The following is a 26,142-nucleotide window of genomic DNA, read 5'->3' on the forward strand; positions in this document are numbered from 1 at the left end:
AAGCTGAAGGGGAGCTGTGGCTCAAGTGGTGAGGACTAGCCTTGAGGAAGAAAAGCAACACCCAGGCCCTGAGTCAAGGCCCCAGACAAGCACAAAAATGCACCTATAGGGCCAGATACTGGTAGCTGACACGTGTGATTCTAGCTGTTCAGGAGATTGGGGTCTAAGGATCATGATTCAAAGCTAGCCCAGACAGAAAAGCCATGGACTCTTACCTCCAATTAACCAACAAAAAAACTGGAAGTGGGGGTGCGGCTCAAGTGGCGGAGCACCAGCCTTGAGGGGAAAAAAAGCCAAGCAAGAGGATGAGGCCATGAGATCAATTCCCAGTACTTCCAGAGGGTGTGGTGGGAGAGGATGAGAGAAAGAAGAGGGAGGGAGAGAGGGAAAAGAAAGAAAAAGCTGGAGAATTGCAATGTCCTTGAAGATCTTTTTTTTTGAGGGGGGGTGGTCATAGGGCTTGAATACTGTCCTTGAGCTCTTCAGCTCAAGGCTACTACCTAACCCTGGGCCTGGGCGGTACTCTTTGTTTAATTGGAGATAAGAGTCTCACATTCTTTAGTGCCCTGGATGGCTTTGAACGTGACCTTCACATCTCAGCCTCCTGAATAGCTAGGATTCAGGTGTGGGCCACTGCACCAGGCCTGGAAGATCTTTGGTAGCTAGACTCTGCTAGTAGCAAAAACACGCATTCCTAATAAGCTGAAGTTGAACGAGAATAAGAGCCCAGAAGAGATAAAGCCTGTCCTGGCATCTTCTGGGATGGGTGTGTTGTGACTTGGAGGATAGAAGTCTACTTCTTAAAGCAAAAGAGCAGAAAACTATTATATAGAGGACAAAGTCTTGGGATGACTGATAAGACAACCAGGTGAGGATTTGGACACAAATAGCATCACTGTAGAAAAAAGCTGTAAGTGGTGCTGTGGCTCAAGTGGTAGAGTACTGGCCTGAGATAGCCCAAGAACTGTGCACAGGCCTTGAGTTCAAGCCCGGGACTGGAAAAAAGTTAAAAAAAAAATAAATAGCATCACTACCAGCATCTATCACTTGCCACCCAGCTAAGGTACAGAAACCTCATGGGGGACAGCCCTCTTAACAGGAGAACAATCATACCCTCAAGCCCAATCTTGGGGCCCAGGTGTCTCAATAGATCCAATGTGAGACAGTGCTAGGCAAATTGCAAGTTGCCAACTTTGCAACTCATTCTTCGGTTGTTCTTTAAGGTTCATTCTGATGCTACTTAGCTGAGAAGCTCCTTGTACCAGCTCATGAGTTTCCTCTTCAAGAGCTGCATCCCACACTTGCCCAGGCTTAGCTCCATATAATTCTGAGCCTGAACACACAGCCTGGCCTCCTGGGCAGCCTCCACTTGACTCCTAGAACCCATACCCTTCCTCTCCCCAATCCCTGTTCCTTGGGTGGTCCCCGGGAAATTCCCTCTCTTTCTCTCGCTCTCTCTCTCTTTTTTTTAACCAGTCCTGAGCTTGAACTCAGGGCCTGAGCCCTGTCCTTGGGTTTTCTCAAGGCTAGAGCTCTACCACTTGAGCCTCAGCACCACTTCCAGCTTTTTTCTATGTATGTGGTACTGAGGAGTCGAACCCAGATCTTCATGCATGCTAGGCAAGCACTCTACCACTAGGCCAAACTCCCGGCCCCTCTTTCTTTCTTTCTCTCTCACCCTCAGAGCTGCAGAAGTAGGAACTAAGAGGCTATCACACCCCACTCAGAGCTGCTCTCCTGCTCTTCCTAGCAAAGCTCCTGAAGGGCCACCTTCTCTGGTCTTCAGAGAAGGCCCTGCTGTGCATGTCCTGTAGAAGGTGGTCATCCGTCTTCAATCTCTCCTCTACACTGTTGATTTTAGTCTTTCCATTTACTCATTCATCCATTCAACAGCAAGCATGGAGCATCTATGTCAGGCACCACTGGGGGCTAAAGCACTGATTATATTTGCCTTCCTGAATTTAATAGTGGAGACATAGAGCATATTAAACAAAGAAATAAATGAACCATATTAAATAATGGTGTAAGAGCTAGAAAGAACAAATGAAACATGTTTAGGAAATAGAACAGAATGGTTCTAATCAGTGGGGTTCAATGAGATACTTTTTTTTTTCTTTTTTTTTTTTTTTTGCCAGTCCTAGGGTTTGAACCCCAGGCACTGTCCTTGGAAACTTTTTCTCAAGACTAGTGCTCTGCCCCTTGAACCACAATACTGCTTCTGGCTTTTTCTGTGTATGTGGTATGTGGTACAAACGAATCAAACCCAGGGTTTCATTCTTGCTAGAGGAGCACTCTGTCACTAGGCTACGCTCCCAGCACCCCCTTTTTTTTTTTTTAAAGAACGGGGATTTGAACTCAAGGCCACATATTTATTCTCAAACACTTTAGCCACAAACCTAAATGTTTTTGTTTTTGTTTTTTAACCTGAAACACACTACTGTTTATATTTCCCTTTGTAACTAGGGTGACAGGTGAAAATACCTTTTTCAGTTGAAAATCACTTTTTTCAGTTGAAATGAACTCCTATGAACTTTTTTCACCAGTCTGGCCTTGAACTATGATCCTTTTGATCTCAGCATCCTGAGTAGGTAAATGATTTACTGGGCCTGGTTAGTTATTTTTCATACAAAATCTCATATTTTCCTGTGGCTGCCCTGTACCATGATTTTCCTACTTTCACTTTCCAAGTAACTACAATTACAGACAAGAGCCACTGGCCCAACTGCAATGCCACATTTTTAGGGAGAATGACTGACACAAAGGCCCCCTGAGAATCATGTTAAGTCCTAGATTATAATCTGATATGCTGATTAGGTTTCCTTTCATATGTGAAGTCTCACACATGGTTTCATAAAAAAGCCCATATTTTCTACAATTAATATATGCTAATATATAAAAAGCTGTGCACTGGTGGCTCGTGCCTGTAATCCAAGCTACTGAGAAAGCTGAGATATGAGGATCATTGTTGTAGTTTTTGTTGTTTTGTTTGGGTCATGGAGCTTGAACTCTGGGCCTGGGCACTGTCCCTGAGCTCTTCAGCTCAAGGCTACCACCCTACCTTGAGCCACAGCCCCACTTCCTGTTTTCTAGTGGTTAATTGGTGATAAGAGTCTCTTGGTCTTTAGTGCCTTGGCTGGCTTTGAACCTTGATGCTCAGATCTCAGCTCCTGAGTAGCTAGGATTACAGGTGTGAGTAACTACATCCAGCTTGAGGATCTTTCTTTGAAACCAGCCTGGTAGGAAAGTCTGTGAAACTCTTATCTCCATTTAAGTACCAAAAACAAAAGCCAGAAATAGAGCTGTGGCTTTAGTGGTAGAGTGCTAGCCTTAAACACAAAGGACTGTACCCAGGCCGAGTTCAAGCCCTGGAACTACCATACACACACACACTTAACCTATTAGCTTAGAATATGAGTATGTACATCATTAACTTTTAAAACCACCAACATTGGGCAGGGAGTTTGGCCTAGTGGTAGAGTGTTTGCCTAGCATGCACGAAGACCCAGGTTCGGTTCCTCGGTACCACATACATAGAAAAAAAAAAGCCGGAAGTGGTGCTGAGGCTCAAGTGGTAGAGCTCTAGCCTTCAGAAAGTCCAAGGACAGTGCTCAGGCCCTGAGCTCAAGCTCACGACTGGCCAAAAAAAAAAAAAAAAAAAGATTGAGTTACTAAAAAAAAAATAAATAAATAAAATTAAAAAAAATAAAACCACCAACATTAAAAATTCTGTATATACTCCAAAAGAAATACTAAAGTGCTAGTTAGTGAAATTTCTAAGTTTTTATGTTAGAGAATGCAGCTTCATTCTCTATCACTAGTCATTAACTTATCATTAATCTCTTAGGCAACCACTAGATTTATATACAAAAATAAAACATAATGTTTTGAAATTAACTGCCAGAATAGTTTTTTCATTTTTATTGTTCATGCAGCACTCTAATTAATAACAATTCCCTGCCCCCATACAAGTCCACAGCCAAATTAAACTGGTAAATATTATGATGTGGCCAGAAAATTCCCTGAGAGATCTCTCGCAGACTGTGGGAAATATTTGAGTCACGGCCCAATTTTGGAATGGTTTCCTTTGTTTTTCACAGTTCAGAGCTTGCCCTTCTGAACCTATCACTTCCCTCATGAATTCCATGTGTATGTATGTGTGTGGGTTGTGTACACACTCCCCTTGGGGAAGAAAGGAGAAATAACCACTATGAACAGAAAATAGACATTATAGGGAATAGCCTGTATTTAGTAAGCATTTATTATTTCCTTTAGTAAGCATTTATTATTTCCTGTACTTTAATAATAATAAATAGTAAGCATGAGGCTAGGTACAGGAGTCATATAGGTTGACATAATAAGAAGGAAAGTTCAAAAGAAGACCAACAGTAGGGCACTGGTGGCTCAGGCCTATAATCCTAGCTTCTCAGGAGGCTGAGATCTGAGGATCATGGTTCAAAGGATAGCAACTGCAAAATCGGAATGTCCCCACGCGCCGGAGGAACTTGAAGGGCTCTAGGACCGCCCAGTCTCTTCCAGCCACGCCTCCCCTTCTTTGGGCTGAGGAATGGGGCTTCCTTTTCGTAATCCATCGCTCGGTGTTCACCCCTGGGCCACGGAGTCTGGCCCGCGCATCCCATCGATATGCTCGGCCATCGCGCGCCTGCGCTCTGGGACTGTCGGTCAGAGGCGGCGTGAGAAGCGGCGGCGAGGCGCTGGAAACTGAGGTAAAGCCGCGGCTCCGGTCTTGGCCGGGCAGTTGGCTGAACCCGGGTGGGTACTGGAGAACCCCTTTCGTGTGAGGGAGGCGAGTTCGCTGAGCCAGGACCCGAAGCGGGTAAACAAGGGGTAGTGAGCCCCGAGGTCGAGAGCCGGCCGCGGAGCCAAGCGTCTTGATTAGAAGGGAGGGTGGGGAGGATTCGAACCAAACACCGCGAGCAACAGGTGGAGAAAGTGAATTTCGAGGAGGAGAGGTTCTGCTGCAACTCACCCTGACACCAGACCTCCTGAACTCCTTCATGATCCAACGCTGGGCACTGAGATACCAGGACGGTCATGTCCCCACCTCACGTGGCGCCCAGTGGACGAGACACTCACGGGCCTGTTGGAGGCTGTCTCAGCTCTTGACAGCTGGAGGTGTCAGGGGGCGCTGGGACCGAAGCCGACCCGAGATGCCTGTCCTAGTTCTTTTTCACCCCGAGATTCATTGGAGAGCATTTGAACTCCCCATCCCAGCGACCTGGGTTCGAATGCCTTTCTGCACATGGTGAACTTGGGTCTCACAGGGGGCTGTTGTGAGGTTCAGATCCTCATTCTACACACGCTGAGTACCCGGCATCTGACGGAGAATTCGGGGATGACCCGCCCACACCCGGGCTGCAGGGAACTCACTCTTAGACATTCGAACCCTTGGAGTTCCCTTGTACCTCGGTGTGAGAAGGGTTAGATGACTTCATGGGCAAGATGATTGTTGAGCTGTCTTGTAAGTTTAATAGTGGATTCGTAAGCACAGGAGAAAAGCAACCGAAGGAGCAGGAACAGCAGTGCAGCTGGGCATAGTGGCACAAGGGTAGTCCCAGTTACCTTAGATTTTGAAATGAGCCAGGAGTTCCAGGCTGTAATATGCTTTATACTCAAGTGTCAGCACTAATTTAGATATCCATGTGATGATTTCTGGAGAGCTAGGGACTACCAGGTTCCATGTGACGATCCATAGTGGAATCATGTCTGTGAATACATACTGTACTCCAGGCCGAAAAACCATCGCCCCTGCCTCTTAAATAACATAGAGGGAGAATAGTTGCTCAAGATTCATTGCCCTCATAGACCAGCATAAAACCCTTTTTGTAAAAAAGAAAATAGAGACTAGAGACAAGAATTAATGAAATAGCATGGCTCATTTGGTTCAGAAAACTTTTCATGCTTTAGCCTCTGTCCAGTAATAAACAATTATGCTTGTAATGGAATGGGCATTATTTTGTAAGTTGAATATAAAACTTATTTCCTTCTTTCCTTTTTGAGATGCAGGGAATCAAGTCTAGTGCCTCATGCATGCCAGACAAGCAAACCCTTGTTTAATCTTAATAACAACTCAGTGAGACTATAATTATCCCCATTTTACAAAAAAAAAAGAGGCATAGAAAAGTTATGAAGCTTGCTCTAGTTCACATAGCTAATAAATGGTAGAGCTAGAGTGTGTATCTTGACAGTCTAGCTCTAGTATCTGTGGACTTAACCACCAGGTGACCTTCTAAAAACTAAGGATGCTGTGTTAAATGTCAAGTCTCCGGTTATACCACGTAGGACAGAGATAGAACTCAAACTCTTTGACGGTCTGATACTCTTTTCATAGTATTAAATGTGTTGAAAGTTACATAATGCCAAAGTGAAGGTTAAATTCCAAACTAAGCTGAGTGCTGGGAGCTCATGCTTGTAAGTAATCCTAGCTACTCAGGAGACTGAGATCTGAGCATCATGGTTTGAAGCCAGCTGGGCAGTTGCAAATGATGCATCTGATGTATCAGCAACTTAAATAGAAATGGGTGTGTGTCTTTTTTTTATTTTTATGATTTTTTTCCTGTGTTTGCAGTTTAAGATGGAATTTCAAGCAGTAGTGATGGCAGCTGGTGGGGGATCACGGATGACAGACCTAACTTCCAGCATACCCAAGCCTTTGCTTCCAGTTGGGAACAAACCCTTAATTTGGTATCCACTGAATCTGCTTGAGCGTGTTGGATTTGAAGGTGAGTTATGACAGTGAGTGAGATTTACCTATAAAACTTTTAGTTTATAGTTATAGTTTATAGGTCAGCATTATGAGGGTAAGAGAGGATGAATGATAAAAGACTAGTGATTAAAGACTAGCCTCTTTAAGTTAGAAAGTCTCTTTGTTGCTGCATGTAAAAGGTTGAGAAGATAGAACTGGTCTCCACAGTGATCTAAGGTGAAACTTGTAAGGATATCACAAAGAGCAGATAGGGAGTCTTAAGTGCCTAGTGGCTTTTACTTGCTGAGAATCTGCTATGTGCTGGTAATACATTAAGCATATATATGAGTAAAGATTGAAAAGATAGCTCAGGCCAGAATTTTAAATGTAGCTCAGACTTCTATAACTTCAAAATCTGCTGGGAAGAATTCTGTTTTTGCTTGAATGACTGAATGGGAAATGAAGTCGTTAAATAGGAAAAGGAATGAGAGATATGTAATAGATGTGAACAAACAAAATGAATTTAGTTTTGGCCACATTGAGTTTGAGGTATCCTAGGGTCAGGTAGAAAAAATTAAAATACTGTTGAGATGTAACAGATTAGAGTGCCAGATTCTGGGGCCTGGTCACATTGTGAGCCAGTGTTGATTCTTGTATAAGAGTTGCCTTCCTGAATCAGATTCAAACATTTCTATGTGATTGACTATATGACACTAGTGTTGAGATAGGTTTTAGAAATTTTTCTCTTTAGAGTCTAACCCCAAAATAAAGGTGATTATAATACATCTTAATACACTAAAGATGGTGGCACATGCCTATAATTCCTCAGAAGGCTGAAGTAAGATTTCAAGTCCAAGAATAGCCTGGAGAAGATAGCAAGACCCTGTCTCTAAAAATGAAGTAAAATAAAGTATCTTTCTTTTAGCAGTATCTTTTTTGGCAGCACTAGAATTTGAGCTTAGAGCCTCATTTTGCTATGCAAGCACCATATCACTTAGGCTATGCCCCCAACCATTTAGTAACTCTTTGTGGATCTGTCATCATTGCTGAGTGTGCCCCTGTGTGCCTGTGTACACGCACATGCGTGTGCATTCTGGAGCTTGAATTCAGAGCCTGGGCATCGTTCCTGAGGTTTTCTGATTAAATCTAGCCCTCTTATCACTTGAGCCTCAGCTCCACCTTTTTAGTAATTAATTAGAGATAATCATCTCAGGGGCTTTCCTTCTCTGTCTGGCTTTAAATTGAGCTCTTCATATCTCAGGCCTTCTGAGTAGCTAGGATTATAGGCATGAGCCTCTGGCTCCTGGTCTACTCTTTTTACTTTATCCTATCTTCTTTAGTTAACACCTGGGAGTGACCTTTTGTGATACATTTAATACGTACTACCTAGAAAATTCTTTTCTTTTTTTTTTTTTTTATATATTTTTATTGTAATTAATAGAAGGGTTACATAATATTTGCCAGATAGATGGTGCATTAATTCCCATACATTGATACCCTTTCACATGTATTGGTCCCCATTTCCCTCCCCCCTAGAAAATTCTTTTCTTGCTGAGGCTCACTCAAAATTTGAGGCATGCTTCCTCAAATATATATCTTCTTTTTTTTTTCCTGTGCTGCATTCTGGTTTTGAACTCGTAATCCCTGGCTTTAACTTCCTGAGTAGCTGGAACTATAGTCTACTACCTGGTGAAAATAAATCTGGCAGACCTTGAACTCAGGAGTAGTTAGGATTATAGGCATGCATCATCATCCCATCAAACAGTATTAATGGTCGTGTCCACTATGCTTCCAGCATACTTTGTTACTCTGTTTCAGCACTTTCTTTCTAGGACTATTTCATACCATAGCTAATGCTGTAGGAGATTCTGCCATCTAAGAGCAGATACTAAATCTAATTCATTTTGTATTGTCAGCTTTATGTGTCATAGTATGGATGAGAAATTTTTGTTGGAGTTTGGTACTAGTGGCTCATGCCCGTAATCCTAACTACTCGAGAGGCTGAGATCTGAGGATAACGGTTCAAAGCCAGCTTGGGCAGGAAAATGTGTAAGACTTTTTTTTTTTTAAAGTGGGTCATGGGGCTTGAACCCTGGGCACTGTCCCTGAGCCCTTCAGCTCAAGTACTGCCCCACCCTTGGAACCACAGCCCTACTTCCTGTTTTCTAGTGATTAATCAGAGATCAGAGCCTCATAGTCTTTTGTACCCAGGCTGGCTTTGAATCACGATCCTCAGATCTCAACCTCCTGAGTAGCTAGGATTACAGGTGTGAGCCATCTTGCCCGACTTGCATTCTTAGTTCTTGATGCAATTAACTACCAGAAACCCAGAAGTGTTGCTATGGCTTAAAGTGGTAGAAAGCTAACCTTGAGCAAAAAAGCTCAAGGACAGTGCCAGGCCCTGAGTTCAAGTCCCATGACCAACAAAAAGGAAAAAAATGTTTTAAAATAGGGCAGTAGCCTTGAGCTGAAGAGCTCAGGGACACCCAAGCCCAGAGTTCAAGTTCAACAACTGACCAAAAGGAAAAAAAGAAGAAGTTTTTCTTGGACTTGAATGGATGCTTTTAAAGTATATCTCTTCCACGAAGTCTTAAGGAAGACTTTATTAACTAATCATCTCCTTGTCTTGTTCCTCCAAGTTAAATTTCTTGAGTATAGATATGGTGTTGAGTTCTTTTCTGAATTCTCAGTGTTCATTTGTCCTTTTTGGGGAGTCAGTGTGGGACTTGAACTCTGGGCCTGGGCATTGGCCCTGAGCTTTTCAGCTCAAGGCTAGTCCTCTACCCGAAGTGGTGCCATAGCACCACGTCCAATTTTCTGGTGATTAACTGGAGATAAGAATCTCAAGTGGGGCCAGGAGTTTGGCCTAGTGGTAGAGTGTTTGCCTACCATGCAGGAAGAACTGGGTTCAATCCTTGGTACCACATATATAGAAAAAGCTATGGCTCAAGTGGCAGAGGTCTAGCCTTGAGAAAGCCCAAGGACAGTGCTCAGGCCCTGAGTTCAAGCCCCAAGACTAAAAAGTCTCATGGACTGTTTAGTGCCCAGACTACCTTTGAACTGCAACTGCAATCCTCAGATCTCAGCCTCCAGAGTAGCTAGGATTACAGATGGGAGCCATCAAGCTTGACACTAATGTCTTTAAATCTAAGGGATTTTGTTTTTGTTGGTCCTGGGGATTGAACTCTGGGCCTGAGCGTTGTCCTTGAGTTTTCAGCTCAAGGATACCACCCTACCCCTTGAGCCTCAGCCCCACTTCCCAGGTTTTTTGTTGTTTTTTTAGTAATTAATTGTAGATAAAATGTCTCACAGTCTTTAGTGCCCGGGCTGGCTTTGAACCTCGATCCTCAGATCTCAGCCTCCTGAATAGCTAGGATTACAGTCATGAGTCACTGCATTCAGCCAGTTTCCTCTTTTTGTATTTTGCTTTTTGGGGTTTTTGAGTCAGGACCTCACATGTAGCCCACACTGGCCACAAATTTAAAATCTTCCTGCTGCATCTGTCTATCCCAGTATAAAACACATTGAGAAGGCTCAGTAGTATTAGCAATTATTATTTTACCTAGTAACAGGACACATCTAATTGAAATAGTGAAATCATTGTTTAATGGAATGAAGTTTTATTTTTGTCCTTTTTTTTTGTTCATTCTGTAGAAGTCATTGTGCTTACAACCAAAGATGTCCAAAAGGCTGTGTGTTCAGAATTTAAGATGAAAATGAAACTAGATATTGTATGTATTCCTGATGAAGCTGACATGGGTACCGCAGATTCTCTACGCTACATATATCCAAAACTTAAGGTGAAAAATTATTTTTTATTTTTTGGGTGTTGATCTAAGGCTTGAACTCAGAGCCTCAGTATGTTTTTGTCTTAAGGCTAGCACTCTACCATTTGAGCCACAGCTCCACTTCCAGCTCTTTGATAGTTAATTGGAGATAAGAGTCTCATAGACTTCCCTGATTGGTCTGGCTACAAACCACAATCCTTATATCTCAGTCTTCTGAGTGAGTCACTAGGATTTTAGGAGTAATCCAAGAAGAAAATTATGTCTTGACTTTTTATTGGTGATAAATAAAATCTTGTATCCTACCTAGTGCATTGCAATTTACACCCCCCCACACACACACATACACACACATTCTGTTTCACATACTTTATACTTTGTTGCCCATGTAGTCTTCAACTGCTTTTTGTTTTGATTATTACGAAAGATTGAGATATTCAGTTATCACTATCTGGTTTCCAAGTACAATGTCTCTTGATCATTGTTATCCCTTCCATCATTCTCCCCTGTTCTCCCATCTCTACCCTCAAGTTAGGTAGTTCAGGTTTTATATAATTACATTGGATATAATGACTGCATTTGCTCACCTTCTCTTCCTCCATTTCTGTGTCCCCCTTTGTCCTCCCTCAAAAACATGTTTCCACTTCCTGGTATTCATTTTGATAAACCATTGGTTCTTCAGGGGAGTTATACCTTTGGATTCTTAACTGCATTATCCTTTAGTCAATTTGTTTGGGTGTATAAAACCCTGTATATGTGTGTTTATATTTTAGATCTAACTTCTGCATATGAGAAAAACATGTACTGTTTTGTTTCTCTGAGCCTGACTTTTCTTGACATAATTTTTCTATTTATTTCCCTGCAAATGACATATTCTTCATTCTTTCTAATAGATGAATAATATTTCATTATATATTTGTACCTTGTTGTCTTGATCCACTTATCTGTTGTAAGGCATCTGGGCTATTTCTGTAACTGACTGTTGTGCATAGTGTAACAGTGTATATGGATATACAAGTGGCATTACTGTATCCTAACGTAATATTCTGGGTAAAAACCCAAGAGTACTATTGCTGGATCATGGAGTAGTTCTGTGTTTAGTTTTGTTGTTATTGTTGTTTTGTGGGGGCACTGTCCTTGGGCTTTCTCAAGATTAGAGCTCTAGGACTTGAGCCACAGTACCACTTCTGGCTTTTTCTATGCATGTATACTGGGGAATTGAATCCGGGTCTTTGTGTGCATGCCAGGCAAGCACTCTACCAATAGGCCAAACTCCCAGCCGCTCTGTTTAGTTTTTTGAGGAAACTCTCAGCTGCCTTCCAGAGTTGTTGTACTAGTTTACATTCCCACCAAAGAAAATCAGGCCAAGAGTGTAGCTCAGTGGGAGGGCACTTGTCTAGCATTCATGAGGTCCTGGGTTTCATTCCCAGCACTTGCAAGGGAGAAAACGATACATTTCAGAGGGTTTCATTTGCTCATTATAAGAAAAATTAATATGTAGTGAAAGAAATATGAGTAGAATTGACTCTACAGGTAAGAAATTGACTACAAAAGATTTTTTAATGCCATAGGTCTCTTATGAAATAATATTTAAAATTTTAATCTTTTTTGATGAAGAAACTAACAACATATGACTAAAAGAGCCCAGTCTGTCCAGTAGCTTATGGCCCATAAACTGAGACATATTTGAAAGTTGTTGCCCTTTGGGAAAAATTCAGTTTTTATTATGTTGCTATATTATTTGAGTTGGGGCACAGACTTTCTTCTGCCTAAAGACCTATTAATATTTTCAGCCTGTCTTTGTAATAAATACAGGCCAGGTAACCAGGGTTCACACCTGTAATCCTCGCTACTTAGCAGATTGAGTTATAAGGATTGTTGTTCAAAGCCAGTAGAAACCAGCCAGGGCAGGAAAGTTTGTGACTTTTTTTTTTCTTTTTTTCTTTTGCCAGTTCTGGGCTTGAGCGCAGGGCCTGAGCACTGATCTTGGGCTTTCTCAAGGCTAGAACTCTACCACTTGAGCCTCAGCACCACTCCTGGCTTTTTTCTATGTATGTGGTACCGAGGAATCAGACCTGGATCTTCATGCATGCTAGGCAAGCACTCTACCACTAGGCCAAACTCCTGGCCCAAGTTTATGACTTTTATCTCCACTTAACTACCAAAACAGCTAGAAGTTGAGCTATTGCTCAAGTAGTAGAGTGCTAGCCTTGAGCAAAAAACCTCAGGGACAGCTACCAGGTCCAATACTAGCATTCTACCACTTGATCCACAGCACCATCTCCTACTTTTCAGTCATGAATTGGAGATAAATGCCTCATGAACTTTCCTGCCTGAGGTGGTCCAAACCATGATTCTCAGATCTCAGCCTTGAGTAGCCAGGACTATAGGTGTGAGTCACTGGTAGCTGACACAGCCAGAAACTCTTAAGTAAATATTATTGCATAAAGCTTAATTTAAGGGGCTGGGAGTTTGGCCTAGTGGTTAAAGTGCTTGCCTAGCATGCACAAAGACCTGGGTTCGATTCCTTGGTACCACATACATACAAAAAAAAAGCCAGAAGTGGTGCTGAGGCTCAAGTGGTAGAGCTCTAGCCTTGAGAAAGTCCAAGGACAGTGCTCAGGCCCTGAGCTCAACCCCAGGACTGGCAAAAAAAAAAAAACTTATTTAAAAACTAGAAAATCTAATAGGATCCATATATCTTTACAACTTTTGTTTCTTGGTATCTTTTTATTTTATTTTATTTTTGCCAGTCCTTGGGCCATGAACTCAGCCTGTCCCTGAGCAAAAGTTTGCTCAAGCCTAGCACTCTACCACTTGAGCCACATTCTTGGCCTATTTCTTGGTATCTTTTTTTTTTTTAATTGTAATTAGTAAAAGGGTTACATGATATTTGCCAGATAGAAGGTGCATTAATTCACATACATTGATACTCTTGGTATCTTAAGTGAAGATGATTCTAGTCTGTCAGGAAGACTTTCTATCCTTTGCTAAGGTCATATGTTCAAGAAGCCTAAGTAAAAATGCAGTCTGTGATCAGCGCATAAAACAAAGCTTGGGCCAAGTGCCAGTGGCTGTTTTATACATGGTTCTGTTTTGGTACCTTAAAAATAGAATGCAGCTGGACATAGTTCATACCTAGACTCCTACCTTCTTAAGAGATTGAGGTTTGGAATAGCAATTCAAAGCCAGCCCAGTCAGACAAATCCAAGAGACTGTTAACTCCCATTAGCTAACAAAAAGTCAGAAGTAAAGCTGGATACTGGTGGCTCACACATGTAATCCTAACTGAGATCTGGAGATCATGGTTTGAAGCCACCCCAGGCAGGAAAAAGTCCATGAGAAGTCCCTGACATGAATGGCAAAAAAACCCCAAAAAACCAATGAGGCTCTGATTTCAAGGTCCAATACTGGCAAAAATAAATAAATAAATTATTCCTTAGATAAATGTTTTGAGGGCCGGTTAGTGAGTTATGTTAAGAGACCTGAGCAAACTAAACCTACAATAGTTCTGTAGCCTGTATTTCTGCTTTTGCCAGTCCTGGAAACTGAACTCAGGGACTGAACACTGTCCTTGGGTTTTCTCAAGGCTAAAGCTCTACCACTTGAGCCCCAGCACCACTTCCATCTTTTTCAATGTATGTGGTCCTCATCCATTTCATCCATGCTAGTCAAGCACCCTACCACTAGGCCAAACTCCCAGTTCCTGCACAGGAATCTTTCTTTGTCCTCAGGCACACACTTAACTTCTGTTTCAGTATTATAAGGCAGAAAGTAGGAATAAGGAAACCAGCATGCTAATTGTTAGAACTTATATAAATCCTTTGATGTAGAAAAAGAGACTATTGTTACATGTCTTAAGAAATAGTTAACATGCTACAACAGAGAAAAAACTATACCGGTGAAATCCCCTTCCTGGAGACAGCTAGTGTAAGATTGGGCATGTATTATTCTGTTTTTGGATGTTCAAACAGCAAAGTACTTTCAGTTGAGTATTTGATGTCTTTATCAAACTACAAATCTCTGTCATTCTTTACTAGAACCTTTGATTTTGCCTAAAGTTTTGTTTTTGTCAGATTTCTGTCTTCTTGGTAAGAATAAATATAGTTTGATCAAGGGAAGATCTGAGAACTTAGCCCTACCCTGCTGAAAGACTTTCATTAAGTGGTGACTTCCATTCTGATGGAAAGAAAAGCTGCGGAGGGTCTCAGCATACTCCTGATGCATTTTTTGACACTGTTCTTGGCTTAGTTAACAACCCAGGAGTTTATGACAATAAACAACTTGAGTTTAGGGGATTTTTTAGCTTTTTATTCCTTCAGAAATTCTCAATGGTGCTTTTCTTTTTATTATATTACTCTAGCTCGTGTGTGTGTGTGTGTGTGTGTGTGTGTGTGTGTGTGTATACCACAAATTTGAAATGTTTTCATCCCACCTTCATACAGATTGTTACTTGTTAGAACTCTGTAAGATGAGACTTCTATAGCTTTGTATTTTATTTAGTACTCAGAAAACTTGTAATCTTTGAGTTCAATGTCTTTCTTTCCTTTCCTTTTTTTTTTTTTTTTAAGTCAGTTGTGTGACTTGAAGTCAAGGCCTGGGTGCTTTCCCAGAACCTCTCTGTGCTAAATGCTAGTGTTTACCACATAGGCCACAGCATCACTTCCAGTTTTTGAGTGGATAGTTGTAGATGAGAGTCTCATGAGACTTTTCTACTTGGGTTGACTTTGAACCCCAATCCTCAAGATCTCAGCCTTCTGAATAGGCCTAATTTCTTTTCTTTTTTCTTTTCTGTTTATATGGTACTGAGAGATGGAACCCAGGGCATCATGCATGTTTGGCAAGCAGTCTACCACTAAGCCATAGTGAGCCTTTTTTTTTTTCCCAGTCATGGGGCTTGAACTCTGGGCCTGGGTGTTGTACCTGAGCTCTTCAGCCCAAGGCTACTGCCTTACCACTACTTCTGATTTTCTATTGGTTAACTGGAATTAAGAGTCTCACCGACTTTAGTGTCCAGGCTGGCTTTGAACCATGATCCTCAGATCACAGCCTACTGAGTAGCTAGGATTACAGGTGTGAGCCACCCCACCCAGCCTGGCTGAGCCATCTGTCCTACTCTGAATCGTAAGATAACACTACAACTTGTCAAGTAGTGTGATCCAGTACAGTTTATGGAAAGTCAGTAAGCATTCTGTCACCAGGACCAGGAGTTCATCTGAAGGACCTTGTAACTACTGAGACCCTTTGGTTCATTTTCTCCACCAACCTTTCCCTAGTTCCCTAAGGCTGAATCACATGTCATGTTTCTATACTTATGCAAAAGACTTGGGTGGGGGGCAAGAACTATATTTGGGCCTAGCTAGAGGATGCTGTACACACACTCATGCATGCACAAAATTATGAATAAAACATGAAGGGAAAGTTTGTGCTAACATTTGGAACAAGGTCCTTATTCATCATTATATGATTATTTGAGGATGAGTTTCAGTGACTTCACAACAGAGGATTGATATGGCATTGGGCTGCTTAGTGTTTAGTATTTGAAACCTCCCAGAAAGCTTTAAATTTAGTGATATGTTACTGATCCTAAACCCTAAACATGTTCTCCTAAAAGAATTCTTTTTGTGAAAAGGTAGGGTAGCATGATGAAAAGAATATATTCTTGCCAGGTGTGGTGGCTCACACTTATACTCCTAGCTACTCAGGAGGCTGAGATCTGAGGATCTCAGTTCAAAACCAGCACCTAAGCCAGCCCAGGCACTAAAGTCAGTAAGACTCTTCAGTTAACCATTAGAAAACTGGAAGTGGCGCTGTGCCTCAAGGATAGGGCAGTAGCCTTGAACTGAAGAGCTCAGAGACAGTGTCCAGGCCCAGAGTTCAAGCCCCGGTACTGTAAAAAAAAAAAAAATATATATATATATATATATATATATGTATATGTATATATATATATATTCTTTCAAACACAGGTAGACTTCTAAGTCTAATTTTTATTTTATTATTCTTTACTTGCATGACCTTAAGTAAGCTTATAAGTTCCTCCTAAGCTTTTCATCTGTGACATTTTTAGTTATTCAGTAAATATGTATTAAACAACTACTATATGCCAGGCAGTTTTGTTTTGTTTTTTTTCCAGTCCTGGGGCTTGAACTCAGGGCCTGGGCACTATCCTTGGCTTTCTCAGGGCTAGAGCTCTACCACTTGAAACACAGCACCACTTCTGGCTTTTTCTATATATGTAGTCCCAAGGAATTGAACCCACGTGGTTATGCATGCTAGGCAAGCACTCTACCTCTAGGCCAACCTCCTAGCCTTTTTTTTAAGCCAGTCCTGTGATTTGAACTCAGGGCCTAGGTGATGTCCCTCAGCTTTTGTGCTAAAGTCTCCTTGATTACAGGGCCTACGTGGTAAGCAAAAAGGCTACCATTGAGTTATACCCCTACCAAGGTTTTAAATTTTTATTTTTTCCATTGATAGATTGATTGTCTGCAATGGGGCTTTGAACTCAGAGCATTATGCTCTCTTGACTTTTCCACTCAAACCTGGCAGTCTTATCACTTGCGCCACACCTGTACTTCCAGCTTTTTGTTTTTGTTGGTTAATTGGGAATAAGAGTCTCAGTTTTCTGCACGGGCTGACAGATTTAAGCTTCCTTAGTAGCTAGGATTACAGAATGTGAGCCACCAGCACCCTCCCTATCATCTCCTTTAAAAACATCTAATTTTAAATTTTTATGAAATATTTATGTATATGTTATCATTTTAATGATTTCTATATTTTAAAATAAATTTACAAGGTCAGTGATGATAAATTCAACCTTTTTATGTTTGGAGAACAATGTTTTTAGGGTATCTTTAAGCAGAACAATGACAGAAAACAGTGTACATTGGAGTATGAATTAGAGTAAGAGAAAACTAGAATGACCAAGACGAATACAAGACTGGAGCCTGAAGAGATATAGGAAGAGATATAGGAATATAGGCAATGTTGAAGATACACAGGAAAATGAGGGAATGATAGGGACTGGGCAAGAGGGAGAATTTCAGCCCTGGATATAGCAAGATTTCTGACTTTGATCCTGAATGGTATCAATTAAGCTAAAGAACACAGAAAGAATATTAGCTCTTAGCCTAAGGATTATCGTATTTCTTCTACACCAAGTTGGTAATTCCTTCATGTTCCTATGGCTCCAACTTCAGTGAAAATGAAGTGGCAACTGGTGTTCCTCTGCATTTTAAGGACTATAAACTAGGGAACTTTCCTAAGCATTTCGACAAAACAAAACTAGCAAGGGTCTCCACAAGTTAACTGTTGAAGTTTATTAAAGCACAAAACTACTTTTGAGAATTTAATTGGATTAGGCCATATAAGAAGATGTAAATTGTGGCCATTTGTACTCACACCAAATAACTGAATTCATGAGTTTCATGTTGGCAAGGGGGTGGTGATTTTAATCCTGGCCGTTGTTTGAGGAAGGGCTGAGTGGGTAAAAACATAGTGAACTACCATGTTCTGATAATTTTTTCCCAGAGAAGTGTATTTTTTCCCTTGCTGTAGAAAAATTGTTTGCCAGATTATGTTATTTATAACAAGCTGTCATGGAACAGCTGCCAGAAAAAGAAACAGATTACTCCCAGTAGTTCTCCTCACAGTCCCCCTTCATCCCCCACTACCACACACACATATCCGGTGTTCTGATTTAACCTTCTTTTTTTTCCCCTTTAATTTTACTCAGTGGTTTTGGCCTCATAGAAACTATTCTTGTAATGAGAGATTTCTGGGCTTTGCCATGACATGGTAAGTGGGTTTTCTGAACTTAATTTGTGTACATTAGTCAACACTAACTGGCAGCTGGTTTTGTTTTGAATTCCTGGCTGTCTTGATCTCTCACTAAATACTAGAGTGATATCGTCCTTGGTGACTGTGTATGTTTTTACACTGTCAACATTGCATACATTTGTTATCCCTAAAAGCTGTGCTTTTTGCCCTTGAAATTATCCTGGCTTAGGATAGAGTAAGTGAGAACTGGTACAACAGTGAGGAGGGAGCCTCCAGTTGGTTTCTATAGAAGATGCTTACTTGGTATTAGAAAATAAGTGGATCCTTCAAATAGGGCAGCAAAGAGTTGGAGTTTACAAGGAACTTTCAGACTAATTGCATTTCAGATGGAACAACTCACATTTCAAACACACACACATACTTTAAAAATATTCTAATATAGGGACTAGGAGTTTGGCCTAGTGCTAGAGTGCTTGCCTAGCATGCACGAAGACCTGGGTTCGATTCCTCGGTACCACATACATAGAAGAAAAAAAATCCAGAACTGGTGCTGTGGCTCAAGTGGTAGAGCTCTATCCTTGATAAAGCCCAAGGACAGTGCTCAGGCCCTGAGTTCAAGCCCTACGACTGGCCAAAAAAAAAGAAAAATTCTAATATAGCAACAAAAAAAAAGAAACTTCTCTGACTCCTGTCAGTTTTTCTGATTTCTTTTCTGTGGGTTTGTCAGTAGAAGTCCAAATGCAATTCTAGAATGGGATTCACATTTCTAGAATTAAAAAAAAAAATGAAATAATAATCCTTTCCTTTCATTACAGTTTTCATTAAAATGTAAAGAAAAATAATATTATGAAAGTCTAAGAATAATTTAGTTTTTCTTTTTCTTTTTTTTTTTTTGATGAATAGAGGGGTTCCAGTTATATTTGCCAGATAGAAGGTACATTATGTCTCACACATTGATACCCCTTAGGCTTTTTTGTTTTTTTGTCCAGGATTTCTGCCTTTTGAAAATAGTGCACTGATGAGACACAAAGACTTTCCTTTGAAAGTTGTGGCATTGCAAATAAGATGAGAATGTGTTGGTTTTCAGGGAATCTTTTATGGCTCCTATTCTGGAACAGAGTAAGGATAGGGTCTGATTCAACAGCCGTCTCTTGTCTGTATTCCAGGACCTCCTCTTACAGACTGATGCCTTTCTTTTCACACTGAGAACAGATGGCAACCAGACATTAAAAGAATAAAATCTATTCCTGGTGATCCTTAGGGATTTTGTATTCAGTTGAGCAAAAAGTCATACAAAAGCAAAAAAAGAAATGAGCCTATCAGCCAGTTCACAATTATGCAGGACTTGTTCAGCATTTACAATACTAACACATTTAAACATTTCACTAATACTAAATAGTAATAGCATTTGTTTTCCAAGACAACATTGTCACCACTTTAAAAACTCCTGCATCAGGCCTGGGAGTTTGCCTAGCATGCATGAAGACCCGGGTTTGATTCCTTGGTACCACATACATAGGAAAAAGCCAGAAATAGTGCTGAGGCTCAAGCAGTAGAACTCTAGCCTTGAGAAAGTCCAAGGACAGTGCTCAGGCCCTGAGCTCAAGCCCAGGACTGGCAAAAAAGAAAAAAAAAGCTCCTGCATCAGGGTCATTTTCTTTACTTAGAGGTACATCAATTAATTATAAAACAGTTAATTTGTAAGAGTCAGTCATTAGAAAAACTTAGCAAAACAGGACATTTTTTCCCCCCTGGCAAACTGTTATCTTCATAATGATAAGATGTATCAACTCTACTATTTCAGTGACACTTGTTTGACTTGTGCCAGTCCAGGGGCTTGAGCTCAGGGCCTGGGCACTGTCCCTGAGCTTTTGTGCTCAGGCTAATGCTGTACCATTGAGCCACAGCTCTACTTCCAGCTCTTTGATAGTCAATTGGGGATAAAATTCTCATGAATTTTTCGGCTCAGGCTGGTTTCAAACCTCAGTCTTGAGATCTCAGCCTCCTGAGTAGCTAGGATTATGGGCTATGGGCACCCTGCTTTATTTTTTTTCTTCTTCTCTAAGTGTTAACAGTAGGATACAGCTCTAGTTATGACTGGATATTCTCCACCTTTCAGTGCATTATTAGAAATAGGATTCTATAGACTAGCTTGCATGTCTATGGTCAGTGCCCAGTATCTTTTAAGGGGTAAATTGTAACCTTAGAAATTTCTTTTTTCTGGGCCAGGAGTTTGGCCTAGTGGTAGAGTGCTTGCCTAGCATGTACAAAGACCTGGGTTCAACTCCTGGGTACCACATATATAGCAAAAAGCTGGAAGCGGTGCTGAGGCTCAAGTGGTGGAGCGCTAGCCTTGAGAAAGTCCAAGGACAGCGCGCAGGCCCTGAGCTCAAGCCCAGGACTGGCCAAAAAAAAAAAAGAGAAAGGGGCCGGGAGTTTGGCCTAGTGGCAGAGTGCTTGCCTAGCATGCACGAAGACCCGGGTTCAATTCTTTGGTACCCCCACATAATAGCAAAAAGCCGGAAGTGGTGCTGAGGCTCAAGCGGTAGAGCTCTAGCCTTGAGAAAGCCCAAGGATAGTGCTCAAGCCCTGAGCCAAAGCCCAGGACTGGCAAAAAAAAAAAAAAAAAGAAAGAAAAAGAAAAAGAAATTTCTTTTTTCTGAAAAGATGATGGGAATAGAAACCTCATATTATATTAATCTCAGTGAAGATCCAAAAACAGCTGGGTACAAAAAGCCACCTGCACAAAATTATTCTTTTTTTTTATTCTTTTTTTATGGTTTGCTTTTTTTTCCATATTTTTTTATTGTAATTAATAAAAGGGTTACATTACATTCGCCAGATGGAAGGTGCATTACTTCACATACATTGATACCCTTTCTCATGTCTTGGTCCCCATTTCCCTCCCCCCAAAATTATTCTTTTTAATTAGTTCTGATTAACAGAAATTTAGCATAGAAACGAAAAATACTTCTATTTATTTTAACTAGTTTATCTTGGTTTTTGTTCTTGAGCTACGCAGATAAAATCTGAGTAGCTAGATTAATAGTGGTTAGTAGTAGTAGTAATAGTTGTAGTAATAGATTATCAAGTATTTAAAGTGGACTATTATCTCCTTCTGTTTTTCTTTTGAGAGGTCTTCTTGCTGTGTTGCCCAGGCTGGTGTCAAAAATGTGATCACCCTGCCTCAGCCACCTGAGTAATGGGATTATAGGGTTGCATTGCTGCACCTGGATTCTAGCAGACTTTTCTACCTAGGCGCTTAAAACCTCAATTCTCCAATTCAGCCTCCTGAGTGGCTAAAATTTCAGGCATGAGATATTTGGTTGTTAGAGCTGGCTGTTCTGGTAATGGAAATAAAAATCCAGTATCTCACACATGTGCTCTACCACTGATCTATACTCCGGACCCTTCATTTGTCATTTATAAATGCCTACTATGTGCTATAGGCCTCATTTTTCTTATCTATAACAATAGAGACAAATGAGCTTCATATAGTGATATGCACCTGTAATCCCAATACTTGAGAGGCTTCAGCTGGAGGATTGAAAATTCAGATTGTAAATTTGGGACTAGCTTGAACTACATAATGAGACTCTGTATCAAAAAAAAGCTGAATAAAAAGATTAATAACAATAATAAAATACTGATTATATGGTTTTGTTATAATAGTAAATCAATACTTTGTAGATATTTCAGATTGTTTCTTAGAAGTCTAGCTGGAAGCAGGGTGTGGTGGCTCACACCTGTAATGTTAACTGCTCACTGCTCAAGAGGCTGCGATCTGAGGATACAGAGTCTTATCTCCAATTAACTTCTAGAAAATGGGAAGTGGGGCTTGGCTCAAGGGCAGGGCGGTAGCCTTGAGCTGTAGAGCTGGGGGACTGGGCCCAGGCTGAGTTAAAGCCCCGTGACCCACCAAAAAAAAAAAAAAAAAAAGTCTAATTGGATGTTAAAGATAGTAAGGATCACAGAGGCAGTAAGGATCACAGAGGGCAGCAGATTTTGGACCTTCCCCTCTCCCCCTCAAGCACAATCCATTAGGCAATCTCATTTATTTTACTTTTTGTGCTACAGAAAAGGCATTAAATATTTTATTTGTGTGATTCTAAACTGTTGTGTGCTTACCTTGTGATAAATTGAGTGATCTCATGATATTGACTTTTCTTATCTAATAGACAGATGTTCTGGTACTCAGCTGTGATCTGATAACAGATGTTGCCTTACATGAGGTTGTGGACCTGTTTAGAGCTCATGATGCATCACTTGCCATGTTAATGAGAAAAGGACAAGATAACTTAGAACCAGTTCCAGGTCAAAAGGGGAAAAAAAAGACAGGTAAGAATGATTGGGGTTTATTTTTTGTTGGGTTTTGTAAGTGGTTTTTTTATTATTATTATTTATGCTTTCATTAAGAAACATTTAATGAAGAATTGCAATGAACTATGAATACTGTACTAGGAGTTGATTACATAAAGTCAAGTAAGATACATTCAGGTGCCAGTGGCTCCAACCTGTAATCCTCGCCATTCAGGAGGCTGAGATTTGATCATCACAATTCAAAGCCATCTGGGCAGAAAAGTCCCTGTGAGACTCATATCCAGTTAACTACCCAAAAACTGGAAGTGGTGCTGTGGTGGCGCTAGCCTTGAGAATAAAGAGGGTGAAGGACAGCACCCAGGCTCTGTGTTCAAGCCCCACAACCACTGCCAACAACAAAAAATAAAATACAGTTTCTGTAACTAAAGGCATGAGTCAAGTAGTGGAACATCAGCTGTGAGCAAAAAAACCTGAGCCAGAACATGTTACCCTAAGTTCAAGCCCCAGGACCAACACACACATAAAGAAGATACTCCAGAATCCAATTAAAAGCTAGAAGCACTTTGAGAGAGGGACTGTGGGGGGGGAGGCAGGGACCTGGGCACTGTCCCTGAGCTTTTTTGCTCAAGGCTAGTGCTCTACCACTTGAGTCATAGCTCTGCTTCTTTTTTTCTTTTTTTTTTTGAGGGGAGGGTGCTTAATTGGAACTAAGAGTCTGACAGACTTCCTGCCTGGGCTGGCTTCAAACTACGATCCTCAGATTGCTGCCTCCTGAGTAGCTAGCATTACATATGTGAGTCACCAGTGTTCAGCTGTCAGATCATTTTGTATATGGGGAGGGGAATTCAGAACTATTTAGTTTCTATTTAAGACTCAAATAATTGAGCACATATGTACTTGTCTCTCAATATCAATGAGTGATTGATTCTAGAACCCATGGAGACAACACACATGTGCTATGCATGTATATTTGCATGCTCACGCATATATGCTTTGCCATGTACACATACTGCAAAATCTGTGGATACTCATCTCCATATATAAAGTGGTATGTGTAGTATTTATACATATGTGTTATATATATCTCCCAGATATTTAAAATCATCTCTAAATTACCTGTAAAGCCTGAAACAATGCAACTGGTGTGTAAATAGTTGTTATACTATATTTTTTAAAGAACTTATTAGCATTTATTTTTACATCGTATTTCAAATGATATATTTAACAAACAAGTGTTCAAGAAGGGTTATGCTATATTTTTTAGGGAGTAATAACAAGGGAAAGGCTAAGAATGTGGCCAAGTGTTAGAGGCTTGCTAGCATGCATAAAGCCCTGGGTTCAATTCTTCTATACCACATACATAGAAAAAGGGGGAAGTGCTGTGGCTCAAGTAGTATAGTGGTAGCCTTGAGCAAAAAAGCTCAAGGAGGGGCCAGGAGTTTGGCCTAGTGGTAGAGTGCTTGCCCACCATGCATGAAGACCAGGGTTCGATTCCTCGGCACCACATACATAGAAAAAAAAAAGCTGGAAGTGGTGCTGTGGCTCAAGGGTAGAGCTCTAGCCTTGAGAAAATGAGAAAAGTCCAAGGACAGCGCTCAGGCCCTGAGTTCAAGCCCCAGGACTGGCGGGAAAAAAAAAAAAAAAACCAGAAGGAAGGAAGGAGAAAACCAAAGGAAAAAGGTTGTGTATGTTCTGTGAGCAAGAAAATTGAGCAAGAAGCCAAGAGCCAGTGGCTCACACCTATGATCCTAGTTACTCAGGAGGCTGAGCTCTGAGGATTGCAGTTCAGAACAAGCTTGGGCATAAAAGCCCATGAGACTCTTATTTCCAATTAACCACTAGAAAACCAGAAGTGACACTGTTGCTCAAAGTGGTACAGCACTAGCCTTGAGCTGAAGAGCTCAGGGACAGCACCCAGGTCCAGAGTTCAAGCCCCATGACAAAAAAAAAAAGTCCATGAGACTCTTATTAACCACCATAAAACAGAAGTAGAGCTCTGGCTCAAAGTGGTAGAGAGCTAGACTTGAGTGAAAAATGCTCAGGGATAGCTCCCAGGCTATCCAGCGTTTTTTTTTCAGTCCTGAGGCTTGAACTCAGCCTGGGCACTGTCCTTGAGCTTTCTCAAGGCTAGTGCTCTACCACTTGAGCCACAGTACCACTTCCAGTTTCTTCTGTGTATGTAGTACAAAGGAATTGAACCCAGGACTTCGTGCATGCTAGGCAAGCACTCTACCACTAGGCCACACTCCTAGCCCTGTACTTCTTTCTAAAATTCCACATGTATAGCATAAAATCTAGTGCATAGTAGACATTCAGTTAATATGAATGACCTTAAATATTCTTACCTGGGACCAGGAGCTTTGCCAAGTGGTAGAGTACTTGCCTAGCATTCATGAAGTCCTGGGTTCTTCCCTATCACATACATAGAAAATGCAGAAAGTGGTACTGTGGCTCAAATGGTAGAACTCTAGCCTTGAGAAAAGCCCAAGGACAGTGCTCAGGCCCTGAGTTCAAGCCCTGGGACTGGCAAAAAAAAAAAAGCAATCCTGCCTGTACAACTTCATTTTGTCAGTCATGAGTCTTGAACCGTGGACCTGGGTGCTGTCTCTGAGATCCTCAGCTCAAGGCTATTGCTCTACCCCTTGTGCCACAGTGCCACTTCCGGTTTTCTGACTGTTAACTGGAGGCAAGAGTTTCTCATAGGACTTTCATGCCCAGGCTGGTTTTGAACCACGATCCTCAGATCTCAGCTTCCTTTGTAGCTAGGATTACAGGCATGAGCCACCAATACCTAATCTAAACAATATAACAGTATTTTTACTGCCCTTTTTTGTTTTTCATTATTGCTATGTGGATTGGCTGATTTGATTTTTTTTTTCTTTGTATGATTCAGTGGAGCAGCGTGACTTCATTGGAGTCGACAGCACAGGAAAGAGGCTGCTCTTTATGGCTAATGAAGCAGACTTGGATGAAGAGTTGGTCATTAAGGGCTCCATCCTGCAGAAGTAAGCCCTAAGGATTGCCTTCTTGGCAATTCTCCTTGTCTTAAAACAAAATAAAACCACCCACCAAGGGAAAGAGGGAATGAAAACTAGATGATACTGTGTGAAATTGACAGAAGTATGTGAATGTTTTCCATGAGACAGGATGAAGGCTTCTCACTGTATGAGCTTACCTTTCCTTGTCTTTTCTTGCCAAGGTAACACCAATGCTGCATAGGAGTAGGGCATAAAGCTGTGGACAAAACAGGACTAGTTTCCTTTTTTTTTTTTTTTTTATGTGTTGACAGTGTAACTCAGTAGTAGATCACTTGTTTGTCACATGCAAAGCCCCAAGTTTAATCTCTATCACTGAAAAAAAAAAATAGTTTGGCCCTATGTGGTGGCACACACCTATAATCTCAGTTATTTAGGAGGTAGAGGCAAGAAGATAGCAGTTTGAGGCCTGCTAGGGCAAAAAGTTAGTGACACTCTATCTCAGAATATTATTTTTTAATATGAGAATATAATATAGTACTTCCGGTCTGTGTGTTTGCACACCCATGCGCGCGTGTTC

At 41.1% G+C, this 26,142-nt stretch overlaps 1 protein-coding gene and 1 long non-coding RNA gene across 4 annotated transcripts in view; one reads left to right on the forward strand and one right to left on the reverse strand.

Moving 5' to 3' along the window:
* Positions 1 to 26,142, reverse strand: part of LOC150061930 (uncharacterized) — a 59,936-nt gene that overhangs the window by 2,171 nt on the left and 31,623 nt on the right. The window lies entirely within an intron of this gene.
* Eif2b3 (eukaryotic translation initiation factor 2B subunit gamma) overlaps positions 4,672 to 26,142 on the forward strand; it is a 47,351-nt gene continuing 25,880 nt past the window's right edge. Inside the window, exons 1-5 of one of the 3 annotated variants that reach the window (XM_090334978.1) lie at positions 4,672 to 4,724; positions 6,587 to 6,740; positions 10,358 to 10,503; positions 22,446 to 22,605; positions 25,481 to 25,592. In XM_090334978.1, the coding sequence (XP_090191104.1) occupies positions 6,593 to 6,740; positions 10,358 to 10,503; positions 22,446 to 22,605; positions 25,481 to 25,592 (566 nt within the window). In that variant the 5' untranslated portion in view covers positions 4,672 to 4,724; positions 6,587 to 6,592. Of the gene's footprint in view, positions 4,771 to 6,586; positions 6,741 to 10,357; positions 10,504 to 22,445; positions 22,606 to 25,480; positions 25,593 to 26,142 lie in introns of those variants that run through there. The other 2 variants (XM_090334979.1, XM_090334980.1) reach the window with 2 other exon arrangements.

The sequence above is a fragment of the Megascapheus bottae genome, chromosome 6 (genome assembly GCF_031878675.1).
Source record: "Megascapheus bottae isolate mThoBot1 chromosome 6, mThoBot2.hap1, whole genome shotgun sequence".
NCBI classification, from domain to species: Eukaryota; Metazoa; Chordata; class Mammalia; order Rodentia; family Geomyidae; genus Megascapheus; species Megascapheus bottae.